Source organism: Myotis davidii, unplaced genomic scaffold, assembly GCF_000327345.1.
Source record: "Myotis davidii unplaced genomic scaffold, ASM32734v1 scaffold251, whole genome shotgun sequence".
NCBI lineage: Eukaryota > Metazoa > Chordata > Mammalia > Chiroptera > Vespertilionidae > Myotis > Myotis davidii.
In genome coordinates, this window is record NW_006282378.1 from 816,829 (window position 1) to 832,684 (window position 15,856).

General features: G+C 52.8%; 1 protein-coding gene across 1 annotated transcript; it reads right to left on the bottom strand.

The window, feature by feature from the left end:
- Positions 1-650: 650 nt before the first annotated feature.
- On the bottom strand, positions 651-10,968 carry SLAMF8 (SLAM family member 8). Its single transcript, XM_015558624.1, has 5 exons — positions 10,855-10,968; positions 7,468-7,794; positions 3,517-3,813; positions 3,335-3,433; positions 651-1,422 (listed from the first exon to the last, which is right to left on the bottom strand). The coding sequence occupies exons 1-5, from the start codon at positions 10,943-10,945 to the stop codon at positions 1,358-1,360; spliced, it is 879 nt and encodes a 292-aa protein (XP_015414110.1). The 5' UTR covers positions 10,946-10,968; the 3' UTR covers positions 651-1,357.
- Between the last annotated feature and the right edge of the window lie 4,888 nt (positions 10,969-15,856).

A 15,856-nucleotide genomic window follows, 5' to 3' on the forward strand; every position in this document is an offset into this window, starting at 1 on the left:
CTCTCCTTGAACTTGGGTGGATCCTCTGCACTTGCATTTGAAAATTAGTGTGCCAGATGCCAGGATGCTTCAGCTCCCTTCCCCTTCAAAATTTTTCTTCTTCTTAGCTTTTCCTAGCTCTTTCCTCTCTCAATCTCAGGTAGAGACACTTACCTCAAACTGAGCTGCTTTTCTTGAAGTTGTGCAAAAACTTTGGCTGGGACAAATTTAATATCTTTTTTTTTCTGGTCACTGGAGGCAAGAATCTCAAGTCCCACCCCCAGATCCTATAGGAGTCATGATAGTTAACAGAGAGGGTGAAGTTATCTACTAAAAAGTTGCTATCTACCAAAAGGTGTTACCTGTAAAATGGCACCCATCCCAGCCATGAGATATAAACCACCCTTCGATGGTCTATAACTGTAAATTACCTTTGAGGGTCATGCACTCAAATGACCTGAAAGCCTTTCAGGCCAGAAAGAGAAACCCTTGTCCTTCACCTCCCACCTTCACCTATCTCTAGACCTTTTCTTATGACAATGCCTTGGTCATCAGGATCCCAACCTGCAGGAGCTTGGGCTAGGGCTGGGACTGGGACTGGAAGTAGGTGATTCAGAGAGTCACAGTTAGTTCAGAGGTCTAATGTCTCTTAAAGCCTGGGACCCAGGCTGGAGGCAATCTGTTGCTGCAGGTCAGTCTGTCAGGGCTATCATAACAAAATACCACTGACTGGGTGACTTAAACAGCAGACATTTATTTTCTCACAGAAAGTCCAAGATCACTCTATCAGTTGGGTTGGTGTCTACTGAGGCCTCACTCTTTGGCTTCAATCTCTCTGTGTCTTCCCATGGCTGTTTCTCTCTGTGTGTGCTTTTCTGGTGTTGCTCCTCTTCTTATAAGGACCCCAGGCATATTACTAGTAAATTAGGGCCCTATTCCAATGACTTCATTTAACCTTAACTATATCTTTAAAGGCCCTATCTCCAAATAGTCATATTTTGAGAAATTGGGCTTAGGACTTCAACAAATGCAATGGTGGGAAGTGAATGACCTGCACAGTCACTGTCCCTGTGGGTCCTGGAGAATGTCCGGTGTCCTTTAGGGAATGTCTTCTTAGGCCCATCTTGCCCAGACCAAAGCCAGGGCATGCAATACGGCCAGAGGGAAGGGAGAGAGTGTGGAAGGTTGTGCCAATGTTTCCTGTCCTCCCAATGTGACGGCTGCCCCGGCTGCCCCTGGAGAGTGCAACGGCGTCTCACAGGAGCTACGAGGATCACGGTAGTTTCCAGGCATCAACTAGGTCCTGGACCGTCATGTGCCTGGGCAGTGGGTTTCCTCATGATCCCACATCAGTTTATCTCCTCCCTCAGGGCAGATCCTACACAAGTGGGTTCTCTGTCTGTAGAGTGACTTCATCAGCACAGACTTCCTTCTTCTTTCTCCCTGCAAGGAGATAAGATAGAAGGTTACCCCTCCAATGTTTAGAATCTTAGTAACCTTGACTCAGCCCAAGGTCACCTCAGGCAAAAAAAACAAAACATACCCACAACCCTCTCTCCCCACCCCCACTCCCATTTTATTAAAACCATGGAAAAGGAGATGCTTCAAAGACAAGTAGTTCTTCCTACTGTCTAGCCTCCCGCAGCAGCTATGCCATGCAGTTAGCTATAAAGCGTATAGAAAGTTAGAGCTGGGATGGACCCAGTTAAATGGCCAGAAGCCACATGGCAGAGCCGGAGCCAGCTCTGGACTCCCTGAGGAGCCTTTCTGTCCTTCTTGGTGGCCAAAGCCACTCTTTTCTGAGCCGTGACAATGTTAAGCTGAGTGAGAGGAGTTTGATTAGGGAGGGATGGCCAAGGGGTTTTGGGGTTCTTTTGGGGAAATGAAAATGTTCTAAAATTGATTGTGGTGATGGAGACACAACTCTGTGAATACAATAAAAGCCACTGAATTGTATGCACTTTATTTTTTTTAAAATAGATTTCTTTATTGATTTCAGAGAGGAAGGGAGAAGGAGAGAGAGATAGAAACATCAATGATGAGAGAGAATCATTGATTGGCTGCCTCCTGCACACCCCCTACTGGAGATAGAACCTGCAACCCAGGCATGTGCCCTTGGCCAGAATCGAACCCGGGACCCATCAGTCCACAGGCCAATGTTCCATCCACTGAGCCAAGCCGGCCAGGGCTATATGCAGTTTAAATGGGTGCATTGTATGGCATGTGAATTATATTTCAATAAAGCTGTTAAAACAAAAAGCTGCTCTTTCCCGGCTTCTACATAAATCCCGGGGACCGCCTGGGACAGACAGGGCCCCTGGATGGAGTGTGACCTCAGCTGCTTTCCCCTCGTCCCCAGGGAATGAACATACAAGAGCCAGCCCTCTCTCCAGTTCTATGCTGAGCGACTCATGCCTCATGCCTCCTTCTCCTTGCTGACTGCTCTCTCCACCCTGGGCCGGCAAGCCACACAGCCTGCGATGCACAAAACCAGGAAGCCCAGGCCACTGGAGGTGCTTCTTCCAGGGGCGGGGCTTTCGGGGCAAAGGCAGGGCGGATGGGTGTAGAGCTCGGAACCTGGCTGACCACTGAGTCTCCCCTTTCTTCTCCTTGACAAAGAGGCACTATCAGCTCCAGACAGAGAGCATTTTGCTCAAGAATATTTTCTAGGCAACAAGGGGTTGGGATTCGACTAAACTTTTACTCAACAAACTTTATTGATACAGAAACTATTGCTAGATGCCCAGCGGTGACCCAGCATTTGCCTTTAAAGGGCTGAGAATTTAGTGGGAGAGTAAGTGCTATCAGTGCTGTGAGTCGGGTAAGCGATGGGCGTTAAAGGCAGAACATTAGCCAGCCAGTGTGGCTCAATGTTGAGCATCGACCTATGAACCAGAAGGTCACAGTTCAATTCCCACTCAGGGCACGTGCCCAGGTTGCGGGATTGTTCCCTGTTGTGGGGCGTGCAGGGGCAGCCAATCAATGATTCTCTCTCATCATTGATGCTTCTATCTCTTTCTCCTCCCCCTCTTTGACAGAGATAAAAATATAGATCTTATAGAAGATAACCAATGAAGGAGTTGAGTGGGAAATCATGGAAAGTGTGCTCCAGACAGGGAAATGGAATGTGCAAAGGCCTGAAGATGTATGTAAGAGAATAGCTCACTTGAAGAGCTACAAACGGAACTTCAATTCTGATTGGAGGCCAGAATGCAAGATGGAGAGGGCCAAGAGATGAGGTGGGAGAGGTATAGAGGGCAGACAATCTGAAGACAAATAGGAAGAGGTCCAAATCTACCCATCTTTCCAGTAGATTTAGCTCCCCACCCACGTCCAGCACGTGCAGAACTCATACCTGAGCAGGGGCCCCAGTACCAGGCAGAGAGACCGGCCAGGACCAGAAGCAGCAAGACGGGCACCACCACCAGCAGCACATCCTTGTAGGAGGCCTTCCCTGGGGCAGGACATGGAGGGGGCAGGGTCAGAAGTGGACTTGATGCTTCACTACCCTACATTGACCCTTGACCCGTGGCATACCTGCCTCATGATGGCAGCTCTCCCAGGGGGTGACTATAGTCGAATTCCAGCTGACGGGGTTGGCGACAATGCAGGAAAAGGCCATGCCCTTGTCTTCTGGTCCCAGCGAAACCCTCAACACCTGTCCATCTGTGAAGAGGCCGTGTGGCTTGATACCAAAGTCCATGGTCCCCTCCTGTCGCCAGCTATAGGTTATGTCACTGATATTGGGGACCCAACAGGACAGGAAAGCCTGGCAGGTCTTGGGAGGCTGAGATACAGCAATGAACACTTGTACCGTAGGCCTGGGTACTGCATCTGGGCAAAAATAGTAGAGGAGGTCTGGGTTACTGGGGTGCTGGGCAGGGCCCTCGTCCTGGCTCTGGGATCCATGCCGGGGTAGGTAATGCCCCTGACTAGTCCACTCTTGTTCCAAAACCTTGTCTGGCTTCCTGTTGATCGCAGGACCAAAGCTGAATTCCTAAGTGTGGGATTCCAAATCCTCCATAAAATGGTTGATGTCCGTCTCTCCAGCTATCCCTCCTGCTGGTCCTCCCTAATTTCCAGGTCTCTCAAACATGTCATGCTCTCCCATGCTCCCATATGTCTCAGCAGTGCACACATACCTTTATCTTCTCGGCCCCCTGGAAAACAGTGGGCCCCTTGGACACACTGCCTGCTGCCCTGACTGCAAAGCCTTCCCTGCTACTCCAGGTGTGGTGCTGAGCTTTCCAAGCCTCTGTCTGTCTCTTGTCATAGCACTTCCCCCATGACATATCAACCGGAGAGATCGTGAGCATTTATCACATCAGGCAAAAACAAAACAACAACCAAAACAACCGCAGCAGCAGCAGCAGCAGCCCATCATACACATGCCTGGACTTTTGGAGATTAGAGTTTGGTGAGGCAGACAAATGCTGACAAGAAATGATTAAGAAAATAATTACAATGGTGCAAATAGGGCTATGAAGGGGCTCTGTCTTGTTATCTTCATAACCCTCACTCTCTAGGTGCTCAGCTGCCTGGGCCATTCAACAGACTGGTGTCCTGCTCCCCTTTCCTACGCAGGTTGATGAGTCAGTCCCAGGTCTCCCTGGCAAGGGGGGTGGGGGGTGGGGTGGGGCAGCGGGAGAGCCTGCTGGTGACAATGAGGGCTCAGTGTCTGACAGCATTGCAAAGCCAAGCAGAGTAAAACCTGATGGATGCCAGCTCAGTGTGTTGGGATTTGGAATATGAAAACAGAAAAAAGAAACGCTGGGCACACTGATAGTATAAACAAAGTTTACAGGGGAGATAGTTATACTCCTCAGGAGGACAAGCTGCTTCCAAACACGATGAGCACATTGACATGTCTGGTAACTGATCTGCTAATTCAAATCCTTCTTTATCTATTGTCAGAGTGGAGCGCCCAAGGACGGCTGTTTGGCAGTTTTGTGCAATTAGTTCTAATCAAGCTATGCATTTGGAAGCAATAAAACAGCAATTTCCTCACAATTTGTAATTCGGATGCTGAGAACAGGGCCTTCTGGAGCCTCACGGCGTGGGTGCTGCATGTGTTCTCACACTCAGTGTCCTCATTTCCCATGGGCGGCAGCTGAGACTCAACAAGGGAGAAGCCCCAGGGCTGCCTGTACGGTTGTGTAGGTTACTCACTGCACGAGGGCCTTGGCCAGGGGGGAACAGGGGAAGGTGGGGGTGCTGAAACCCAGCCAGCACGCTGTTTGCCAAACTGTACTCCAGGTTCAGGGCCGCATGCATCCAGAGGGACACCCGTCTAAGTGCTTATCAGCACCCTGAGTGGCAGCCAGTTAGCTGTCTCAGGGAGGGGGCGGGGTGTTTCTCTCCTCCCAATTTGCTATTGCCTTTCTCTCCCTCATTATTTCCCTCTTCCTAGCTGTCACCCCTACTCTCCATTCCTGAATTTGAACCTTGTCCTCCCCTCTTCACTACCACATTTCCAAGGTTTTACTAAAATTGTGCTTTGGGGTCATTCACATATCATTTTCAAGCTGCTAGGTATCTAAATGAGAGCTGGAAGGCCGTTGTTTTTTCTTGACCAGAAGAAATATAGTGAAGGTGGTAGAGGTGGAGGTGATGGCGGAGGTGTGGAGGTAGAGGTAGAAATAGTAATAGTGGTAGAAGTAATGGTGGAGGTAGAGGTGGTAGTGGTGGTGGCTGTGAAGGTGATGGGGGTAATGGAGATAGAGGTGGAGATGATAGTGGAGTGGTGAAGTTGGAGATAGAGATAGTTATAGTGATAGAAATGATGGTGGAGGTGAAGGTGGTGGTAGTGGTAGGGTGATGAAGGAGGAAGGTAGAGATAGTGATGGTGGAGGTACATGTGGAGGTAGTGATAGTGGTAGAAGTGATGGTGGAGGTGGAGATGGTAGTATTGGTGGAGATAGTGGGGGTGGAGATGGAGGTAGTGATAGGGTGTTATGATGGAAGTGGAGGTAGAGATAGAGATAGTGATAGTGGTAGAAGTGATGGTGGAGGTGGAGATGGTAGTGGGGGTGGAGATGGAGGTGGTGATAGGGTGATGAAGGAGGAAGTGGTGAAGGTGGAGGTAGTGATAGTGGAAGTGGAGGTAGAGATAGAGATAGTGATAGTGGTAGAAGTGATGGTGGAGGTGGAGGCAGAGATAGTGGTAGTGGTAGAAGGGATGGTGGAGGTGGGGATGGTAGTGGGGGGGGAGAGGGAGGTGGTGATAGGGAGATGAAGGAGGAAGGCAGTGAAGGGAGAGGTGGTGCTGGTGGGGGTGGGGGTAGTGGTAGAAGTGATGGTGGAGGTGGAGGTAGTGATAGGGTGATGAAGGAGGAAGTGGTGAAGGTGGAGGTAGTGATGGTGGAGGTGGAGGCAGAGATAGTGGTAGTGGTAGAAGTGATGGTGGAGGTGGAGATGGTAGTGGTGGTGGAGGTAGTGGGGGTGGAGATGGAGGTGGTGATAGGGTGAGCGTCGGCCTGTGCAGTGAAGGTAGAGGTGGTGCTGGTGGAGGTAGTGTTAGTGGTAGAAGTGATGGTGGAGGTAGAGGCGGTGATAGTGGTAGGTGAGGATGGTAGGAAGGTGGTGATGGTGGAGGTGATGATGGAGGAAGAAGATGTGGAGGTAGTGTTAGTGGTAGAGGTTATGGTAGAGGTGGTTGTGATGGAGGTGGAGGTGAAGTTGCTGGGAAGAAAGCCCCTTTCTGTCCCCAGTGAATTCAGACACCTGAGCTGAGGTGCTGAACGAGGCTGCACAAATGACCCTGCAAATTCACTTGGAGCAGAGGTCTGCCTGCTGAGCCAGGCTAACCTACAGAATTGTGAGAAATAAAATAGCTGTCTTTAGCCAATAATGTTGGGGATGGTATGTTTTGCAACAATAAATGACTGAAAGAACCCATGCACATTATATATAGTTAAGATCTCTAAATATATCTGAAATAACTCTTTTAAAAATATAAAATAAAAATTCTGTACTTCTAACGACAGTTGAATTATAAACTTTAATAAAAATATAGTGCCATAGTTTGATTGGCAATATTTCCCCTTTTTAGCGGCACATGAAACAATGGCATGTCTTAATCTGATACCTTTGGACGGGCGAGGCACAGGTCAACTTCCGTCCCAGATGCTTTTCCCAGCCCCACTGTACTTCACTGTCATGAGCATCTATGTGGCAACATCACGATGCCCGCTCTACTAATGAGACGGCGAATGTCGGAGCTGAGCCTCGTGTCCAAGACCACTGAGTCTGGAAAATGCCACGCTGGGCTCAGACTGGGACTATAGAGCTGGGCTGCTCCCGATCAAGCTCCCCTGGGGGATCCTGAGGAGCGGTCTCAGATGCGGCTGCAGGAGACTCTCTGAATCAGCCACAAAGTCAGAGGCCCAAGGTTTCTGGAACCCAGTTCTCCAGCTCCCAGGACTCAAGATGCCCTTCTAGGATTTTATGAGGGAAGGTGGGCAGAGAGCCAGTGCCAGGCACACTCACCATACACCTTGAGCTGTAGGGTCTGGGTCCAGGCCCGGCCTTCGATGTCCACGAGCAACACGGAGAAGTTGCCGCTGTCCCCAGGCTCCAGCGGCCCGAGCTCCAGGCTCAGGTTGTGGTGCAGCCGGGTGCGGCCCAGGAAGCGGGAGTGGTACAGGGTCTCCAGGGAGCCCCGGAAAGACGTGGCCAGGAGCTCCTCCGAGGGCCAGAGAGACAGCCAGATGGCCTCTCGGACTTGGAAGCCAGGGTGGCACTCTGCCGCCAGCAGCACCGAGCCCCCGACCTGGCCCTGCACGTGGGCACCAGTAGCCGCGACAGGAAGCGGTGCTGCAAGAACAGAGCCACGTCACTCCGCCTGCCCGAGGCTCCTCAATCTCTCCTGCAAGCAGCACGGAGCAAATTGGGGCTCCTCTCCCCCCACTCCCTTCACCCACGTTGAGAATGCACTGTCCCCGGGGCTGGGAACAAAATTAAAAAGAATTCATACCTGTGCTCATGGAGCTCAGAGAAGAAGCCAAGCAATTAACATATAGTAAAATATAGCGATTAAAATATAGCAAGCCAAGTGCCATCATGGAAAAAGGGGGGGACCGTGGAAGAACACGGGTAGCGTGAGAGTGTAACCTCACCTGGTCTGGAGGGTTCAGGTAAACTGAGGCCAAAGGAGAAGCGGAATTTGCCAGGCCAAGCAGAGGGCTGGCTGGCGCGGGGATGGGAAGCGTTACAGGCCAAGGGGACAGTGTGTCCAAAGGCCTGGGGGAGAGAGCATGTGCACAGGGAACTGAAAGTAGGTCTCTGCCGGGGGAGTGAGAATGGTGCTGCAGAGCTGCGACGTAGAAATGCAGTGACTTTACAGAGAGAACCAGATTGTGCAGGGCCCTGAGAGTGACACTGGCACCTGGACTTTATCCTCCGAGCAATGAGGGCCCTGGAAGAGGTTTTGGGTAAGAGAGGGACAGGATTAGAGGCCTGTGAGAGAGATCACTCCTGGAGCGGGCCAGAGTAGGCCTGTAGGTGGGGCAAACCCGAGGCTGCTTCTATTAACCCAGGGGTGGGGACCATCTGGTCCTCAGGCCGTATAAGTCCCGCAAAATCATTGGGTCTGGCCCTGCCAAGGCATGAGGGCTGAGTTCACTAAATATCTGACCCAATATAGCCGGCTGATGTTTACGTTGATTATTTCATATGGCCCTCGGATGATGCTATAAAGATCCAAATGGCCCTCAACAGAAAAAGGTTCCCCACCCCTGTTTAATCCAAAGGTGAGTGATGGAAGTTTGTATTGAGGGGGAGCAACAGAGGAGTGTAGAAGTGGCAGGAACTGAGCGAGATAAGAAGTGTAATCAGCCAAAACCGGTTTGGCTCAGTGGATAGAGCGTCGGCCTGTGGACTGAAAGGTCCTAGGTTTGATTCCGGTCAAGGGCATGTACCTGGGTTGCGGGCACATCCCCAGTAGGAGATGTGCAGGACGCGGCTCATCGATGTTTCTCTCTCATCGATGTTTCTAACTATCTCTCTCCCTTCCTCTCTGTAAAAAATCAATTTAAAATATATTTTTTAAAAAAGAAGTGTAATCAGTGGATCTGGTAGTAGATTGGGTCTGAGAAGCGAAGGAGCAAGGAGTTGGGCATGGCTCCCAGGTCCTTGGAACCCATAAGATGCCAGTTCTCTGTGACCCAGGACAGGAGGAGAAGCAGAAGGGGGAGAGGCGGCAGGGGGCTGAGTGTTGCTGGGAACGTGTGGAGTTTGAGGCCTGTGGGTGATGCCTCTGCTTCAAGTGCGCCCTGCCCCCTTCACAGGCTAATGTCTGCTCATCCTTGAAGCATCAGGGTTCCCTAATCTCCCCTGTCCATCCCTGCAGGTTACACACTCATTCTCCATGTTCCCTCAGCAGCCTGGGATCCTTGCTACGAATTGGCCTTGTTTCTGTTGTTATCGCGTGGTTATGAGTCAGTGTCTCCCGCTGGCCTGTGAGTTCCTCTCTCCATCTTTGCACTCCCAGTTCCCACTCTGTTCAGGAGGAGGATGTAGAAACTCAGCAAGTTTTACAGAACGAATGGCAGGATTTGCTGATTTACCTAGTGCCTGACACAGTGGTGGCTGCAGGGGTGCAGGGCAGAAGGAGAGGAGATGCGGGACAGACCCAGGTGCTGGGAGTTGGTTAAGGAGATGTGCTCTGAATGGTCACTCAGCCAGCCACTGGAAACTCTAGCCCCTCATACGCCTCCCTGCACTCCCTGGCGCCACCCATCTCCGGCTTGATTGGCGATGACTTCAGGGGAATGCAGAGTGGAGACAGGACGTAGAGGAGAAATAGCACTGGATGGCAGCCAGGACTCCTGGGTCCTAGCCTGCCCCGCTCTGCCCAGACTGAGCCATGTGACCTTCAGCAATCAGGCTCCTTTCTGGGCTCCCACTGTCCCCTCCATAACGCAAGGGGTGCACCCATCAGTTGCACTCACTTCGTTTACCACCAAGAGGCTTTTGGCCAAATTATTTTTGGCTCCCAAGGCCAAGGATTTGAAAGATGTTTGAACCAAACAGATGTTTTTTTGTGAGGCATTTCCTTCACATGTCTAGAAATGTTGAAATCTGCAGAGATTGGAGCCCTCAATCTTGGAGACTCTGGAGGGACACTGGACAGAGTCATCTCCAAGTCACTGTGAGTCTGAGGTGGACAAAGGTGTCTTTGTCTTGGCTACACCCCCGGACTCCCATACCCTGGCCTTGGGGTGCTGAGCCGCGTCATACTGAGCACTTCTCACCCAAGGGAGGGAAGTCAGGCACCAGACAGACTGCAGGGATTGCCTGGGGTGAAGAGACCCACCAGGCAGGCATCCCATCACCAGATTCTCCGCCCCCCATGCCCACATGTGCTGCATTAACTTGCTCTCGCCTCTCATCCCTACTCAGTACCCCTTACACAGACCTCCTGACGGGCCCTGGCTTCCCACAGGCTGTTGGAAATACATCCTCAGATTGAAAGATCCCTGCTCTGCCCTGCTCGCCCCTGTGCTCCTCAGACACACAGTATTTAGGATCCTCACGTGTTAGCACTGCCAGACCCTCACCATTCTCACAGCCAGCTCTTTCCAAACCACTGGTGCCACCAGCCTCAGACTTACCAGCCCTGGGCCACAATACAGCTCAAGTCTCCTGGACATGGGTTCTCCCAGGGCTGCTGCCTCCTTCCGCCCGGGACCCTGCATCTCTTTGCCTGGCCTAGTTTTAAAGCTTGCCCCAAAGCTTGCATCAGTATTGCTGACCCCCTCCCAGTGCCTGGTTGTTACTTGGGATTGGGGAACCCTGCGCAGACATCTGGCGAGGGGCGGCCGGCCGGAGGGGGCAGCTCTTTGAGGAGCTGCCCCACTCACCTGCCCCACTTACCTGCCCAGAGAAGGGGCATCCACAAGGACCACACAGCCACCCTTCTCCGGAGAGCCAGGAGCGCTCTCCTAACCGCCAGCATCCAGGACATCCTCTGCCTGCGGCGAAGGCTTGAATGGGGACAGGCCGCGTGGCTGCATGGAAGGAGTTGTGACCCTTCTGGAAAGTCCCATGTGCAGAAGGAGGAATCTCCACTCAAAACAAGAGGCCCCGGAACTGAGAACATCCAGAGGAAAGTGGAAGTTGGCTGCAGGCCTGGCTGGGCTCTTCCAGGAGCCGATTCTTGTAAGTCAGTCTTTTTCCCGGGCCTTTGGCTGGATATGCCGTCGCAGGCCACAAGGCCCCCACACAAGCCCACATCCTGTCCTCCCACTCTCTGGGGGCGCCTAAGTGGGCAACAGGGGAAGCGAAGGACCCGGGGAGGAATCCCTTAGGGCTGAAGTGGGTAAGAATGAGGAGAGGGTTGGGGCCAGATTCCAGGGGCCTGTAACACTGGGGCTAGTGTCAGATTTTTGTTCTGGAGACCAGGCTTTCACCCTGTGGCATACGAGGCTTCTGAGGGAGTCTGGGGTAGCAGGGCAGCGAGGGGCTCTCCACTCCAAGTAGTTCTGGAGCTGGTGGTCACGGGGAGGCTCTGAGCAGCTCCTCGTGGAGGGAGGGGCTGGGGAGGACGCCATCAGGGCTGCTTGGGGAGAGAGGCGGCAGGGAAGCCGTGGCGGCAGTGGTTGTGATGGTTCTGACCGAAGCAGGAGGGATCTCCAGAGAGAGGGCAGAGCTGGGGTCCTGACAGAGCTGCCCGGCTCTGGGCAGAGGCCAAAGGAAAGCAGTCACGATGAGCCATTGCCAAGTCCATCACTCAGGCAGCAGGGATTGGCTGAGCATCTTCTCTGAGCCAGGGGCTGGGGACATACAGGTGAGAGGCACAGCTCCTGCCCTCCAGGCGTCAGCAGTTGTGATGAGAAGACAGGCTACTTAACCCATCATCACCACCATCGGAGGACGGGGTCAGGGAGAACTAGGAAATATCCCCCTCCCCACAGGGAAACCTCAGGGTGAAACTGACGGGGAGGAGGGGGCGGCCGGGGGGAACTGGAAAACATCCCACCTTCGGAGAAAATGGACCAGGAAGGAGCAGGAAGGGTTAAGCCTGCGGTGGCAGGTTCCCCCACTGCCAGGCACTGGTCAGACCACAGCATTTACCCCGCCCTGGAGTCGATTGGCTGGTGAGTTCAAGGCCTCCTGCATTCCTTAGAGAGCAGCTGCCAGTGGGCTGCCCCCAGCCTTCTAGGCCCTTCTGGAAGCCGGGACAGGCACAGTAGTGCCATCAGCCCATCTCTGCTCAGGGCTGGAGGCTGGGGGCGGGGAGCAGGTGGTGGCTCTGGCCAAGCAGCTGCCTGAGCTCACATGAACCTGGAGAGCTGCTGGGGGCAGAGACTCGGGGCCGGGGCACTGGGGTGGGTGTGCAAGATGCGCCATGCCCATGTCTGCCCCGTCTAGCTCCCTGGACTGGCCTGATGGCTGTTTCCTCCCAGGGGGAGAGGTGAGGAAGGGACAAAAGTGGGGGGGTGTTAGAGGAGAGGAGAGAGTGGGGCAGGGAAGGAGGCAGAGGCAGAGCCCAGATAGAAGGGAGGAGCACGCAGCAGGCTTTTAGGAGCCGGGGGTGAGGAGGAGGGCAGCGTGGGGGAGCCTCTGGAGGAACTTCAAGGCTGTGCTCAGGATGGGGGCTGAGAGCGCAGGAGGAACCCCACCTACGCCCCATCTTCCTGTCTGCCTTCAGCTGTGTGGTTTCCCGTTTCCATAGAATGGAGAAGCTGCTGGCACGGGCTGCCGGCCGACAGCAAGCCACCAGGGCCTGGCCAGCCCCAAAGCTGCTGCCCGGGGCGGGGAGCCCAAGCCCTCCCACCCTCTTGCCAGCCAGGGCAGGCAGCCGTGCTGGGAGGATGCAGGAAGGCTGGGTTTGAGGCAGGGTCTGGATGTGTGGATTGGATGCACCTCAAATATCCTGAGATTGTCAGCGTAGGTAACTAGATATTAATAAAGGCAGAGAGCAAAGGGAACCAGACATTATTAAGCATAATAAACTGGGAAGCAGAATCCAATATTCGGAGTGCTTCACTAAGAATTACAGCTCCCTCCACCTCCCCCCGGGCATCCTCCACCCTCCAGAGGAATGAAAACAACAGAAGAAATTACTCTGCTGGGCGCATGTGCAGCAAAAGCTCAGATGGCAACAGTAGAGGCCGGTCTATCTAGCTGGGAGGGGGGAAAGATCGGATTGGATAAGGGACCCAAATCCTGGAAGATCGAGGAAATAGATTGGTTAGGGAGTGGACACATCAGAAGCCTGGGAAAGCTTGGGAAGTTGAATGGTTAGTTTGAAGAATTGCCTGGTTTTTCCCAAGCTTGAGATAATATAATCAGCCTGACAAAGGGCTCTCTCTCTCTCTCTCTCTCTCCCGCTCTCTCTCTCTCTCTCTCTCTCTCCCACACACACACACACACACACACACTAGTCCTGTTTGTTGGCGAATTCTGTGGTGATCATGTAGGTCTAGCAGTCACCTGTGCCGGCAGCTGAGCGGACCCAACACGGCCACAGGGCCAGCTGAGCCCGGACTGTGCTGGCAGGATGGGGACAGATACAAACGATGCTTTGACACGCACAGAACTTTCTCACCTTGGCCTTTGTATCGGGCTCGATGAAGACAACACTGGCCTTTTCCACAGGGGGATGGGTGGAGATGAGACCCTGGAAACTTGGGGGCAGCCTTCTATCTCCACCCAAAGTAAATCCCACCACACCACCATCTCCAGCGGGTGGGCCCCTGCGATCCCGTGAAAGGACCCACCTCCCCCCGCAAGAAGATGGCACTCTCACACATACACCGCCCTGAGGGTGATGCCTCCTTAAATTCTGTGCCCCAGGTGCCTCTCCTGCCTCCTCCTCACCCTGGCCCTGTTGGGTGTAGGTAGAGGGAGTGGGACCTTTGATGGGCCAGTGACCTGATGCACACAACTGCAGAGGGAGAAACTGAGGGGAGAAGAGAGAATTCAGTGGAATAGCCTGGAGGAGCCGGGGTGGGAGGGGTCTGAGGCTTGGGTAGGATCTGCTTTTCAGGCGAAAACACACGTTCCCAGAGAGTTGAAGGGAGGCTGCAGGAGACAGAAACAAAGCCAGAATTGTGCCTCATTGAGAGGGGTGAGCTGGAAACTCATCCGTCCCTTCACTCATTCACCAAACACGTTGCTGGCTTCCCATCTTGTGCACACGCACGCTTTAAACATTTATAAAGCATCTGGCATGTGTCATCCCTGGGAGGGTCGGAGCTCACACCGATGATGACAGCGGTCATGACACTGACAATAAAAGTAGCTATGCACCTATAACCCCCGTGGGAAAGAATTCTGGAAACAAGTACAACACAGGCTGTTCTTTCAACGAGCTCAAGAGGGGATCCCCCTGATTAGAGTCACCCCGAGCAACGGGTGCTGAAGCAGGAGGCAGCTGACCACTCCGGGCCTACCAAGGCAGCCTCCTCCAGCAGGGCGGGGGGAGCAGGAAAGGTGTGCAGGGCACAACGTTTCCCAGTGTTGGAAGAAAAAGGCTGGCTCTTCCCATCACGTCCATCCTGGCTATAGTTTCTGTTTTCACAGTCAATACAAAGATGAAGGACTCTGAGCTGTTTAGCGGATGCTCATTGAAATGAAAATGTAGACGGTCCTATTTCCTAACCGGATCTAAATGAAAAAATCTAGAAAGGAAAGAAATCCCAACATGTGAAATCTGCCCGGTTCAGGGAAACAGCTGTGATCTATTTTCATTGTCTGTATCTAAACTGCAGAGCTGCATACCAGGCGAGGACTGAGTAGCGAAAGATCTCTTACAACGAATGGAACTGACCACAGTGCAGGCTGGTGTGTAGGTTCTTGACTACCCACGATGGCCACCAGAGGGCAGCCACGAGGCTCTCAGCTACCCTCTGTTCTACTTAAGGGGGCGCTCCAGGCTGCTTCTCCAGCCTCAACTTCTTGCCTCTCTTCTTAGTCTGTGGGTGAGGTGACCCCACAGAGCCCAGGTCCCTAGAGGAGGCAAAGCCAGGTCACCCCTGCTGACTGACTGGGAGAGAAAAATTACGTGTCATAGCTCAGAGTCTTGAGACTGTGGAGGCTGCGGTGGGCAGTCCCGTGACAGTGGCACTGGGGCAGGCAGGTGTCGTGGCACCCTTCCCTTCCTCAGTGTCCGCAGGGTCAGTCCCTCGAGAACTTGGAACGTCCCATTGTCCCTCAGAGATGGGCCTTATGCCCCCGCCCACGAGTGTCCTCAGGGCCCTGCTTTAAGGACGTCTGGGCTGAAGACCACGGGTCTCTCTGAAAGCTCCACTTTCCCTTGGTTCTTTATGGGGTTCCCCCCACCCCCCAGTTTTCTTAATAATTGTTTGTTTTGAGAAATTCCAGCTCATTCTTCTCTAAACTAAGGGAAAAGGGTGTTTTCAACGGTGCAAATACCGCCGGCTGGGGAAAACTTCTAGGAGACAGCAAAGTGCCTAAAAGGCCAGGCCGTGGTGTGTGTGTGTGTGTGTGTGCCTGAGAGGCCAGGCCGTGGTCTGTGTGTGTGTGTGTGTGTGTGTGTGTGTGTGTGTGTGTGTGTGTTAGCAGAACTGTCAAACAAAATAAAAAATAGTCTGGCGGCTTTGCTAGAAATAAATGATAAAGATCTATTCAAGAGTCTTAGAATTTGCAAATGAGAACACAGGAAGGCAAAAATCCAGAAGTGTTCCAAAAAGATTAAAACATTAAGAGATTTTATAGTAGAAATTGCATTCGTGAGAATAGCCAGTCCTGCATCCTTAGCAGTAGGACAGGTCCAGGACGGGTATCAGCCAGATCAGTTGGTCCGGATGACGGATGCCAGGTGGTCTGGGTATGTGAGTCCTTCAGGAGGTAACCACAGGGTGATCCAGGCATCGATGCTGGACCAGAAAGTTCAAAAGTTTAAGTTTCT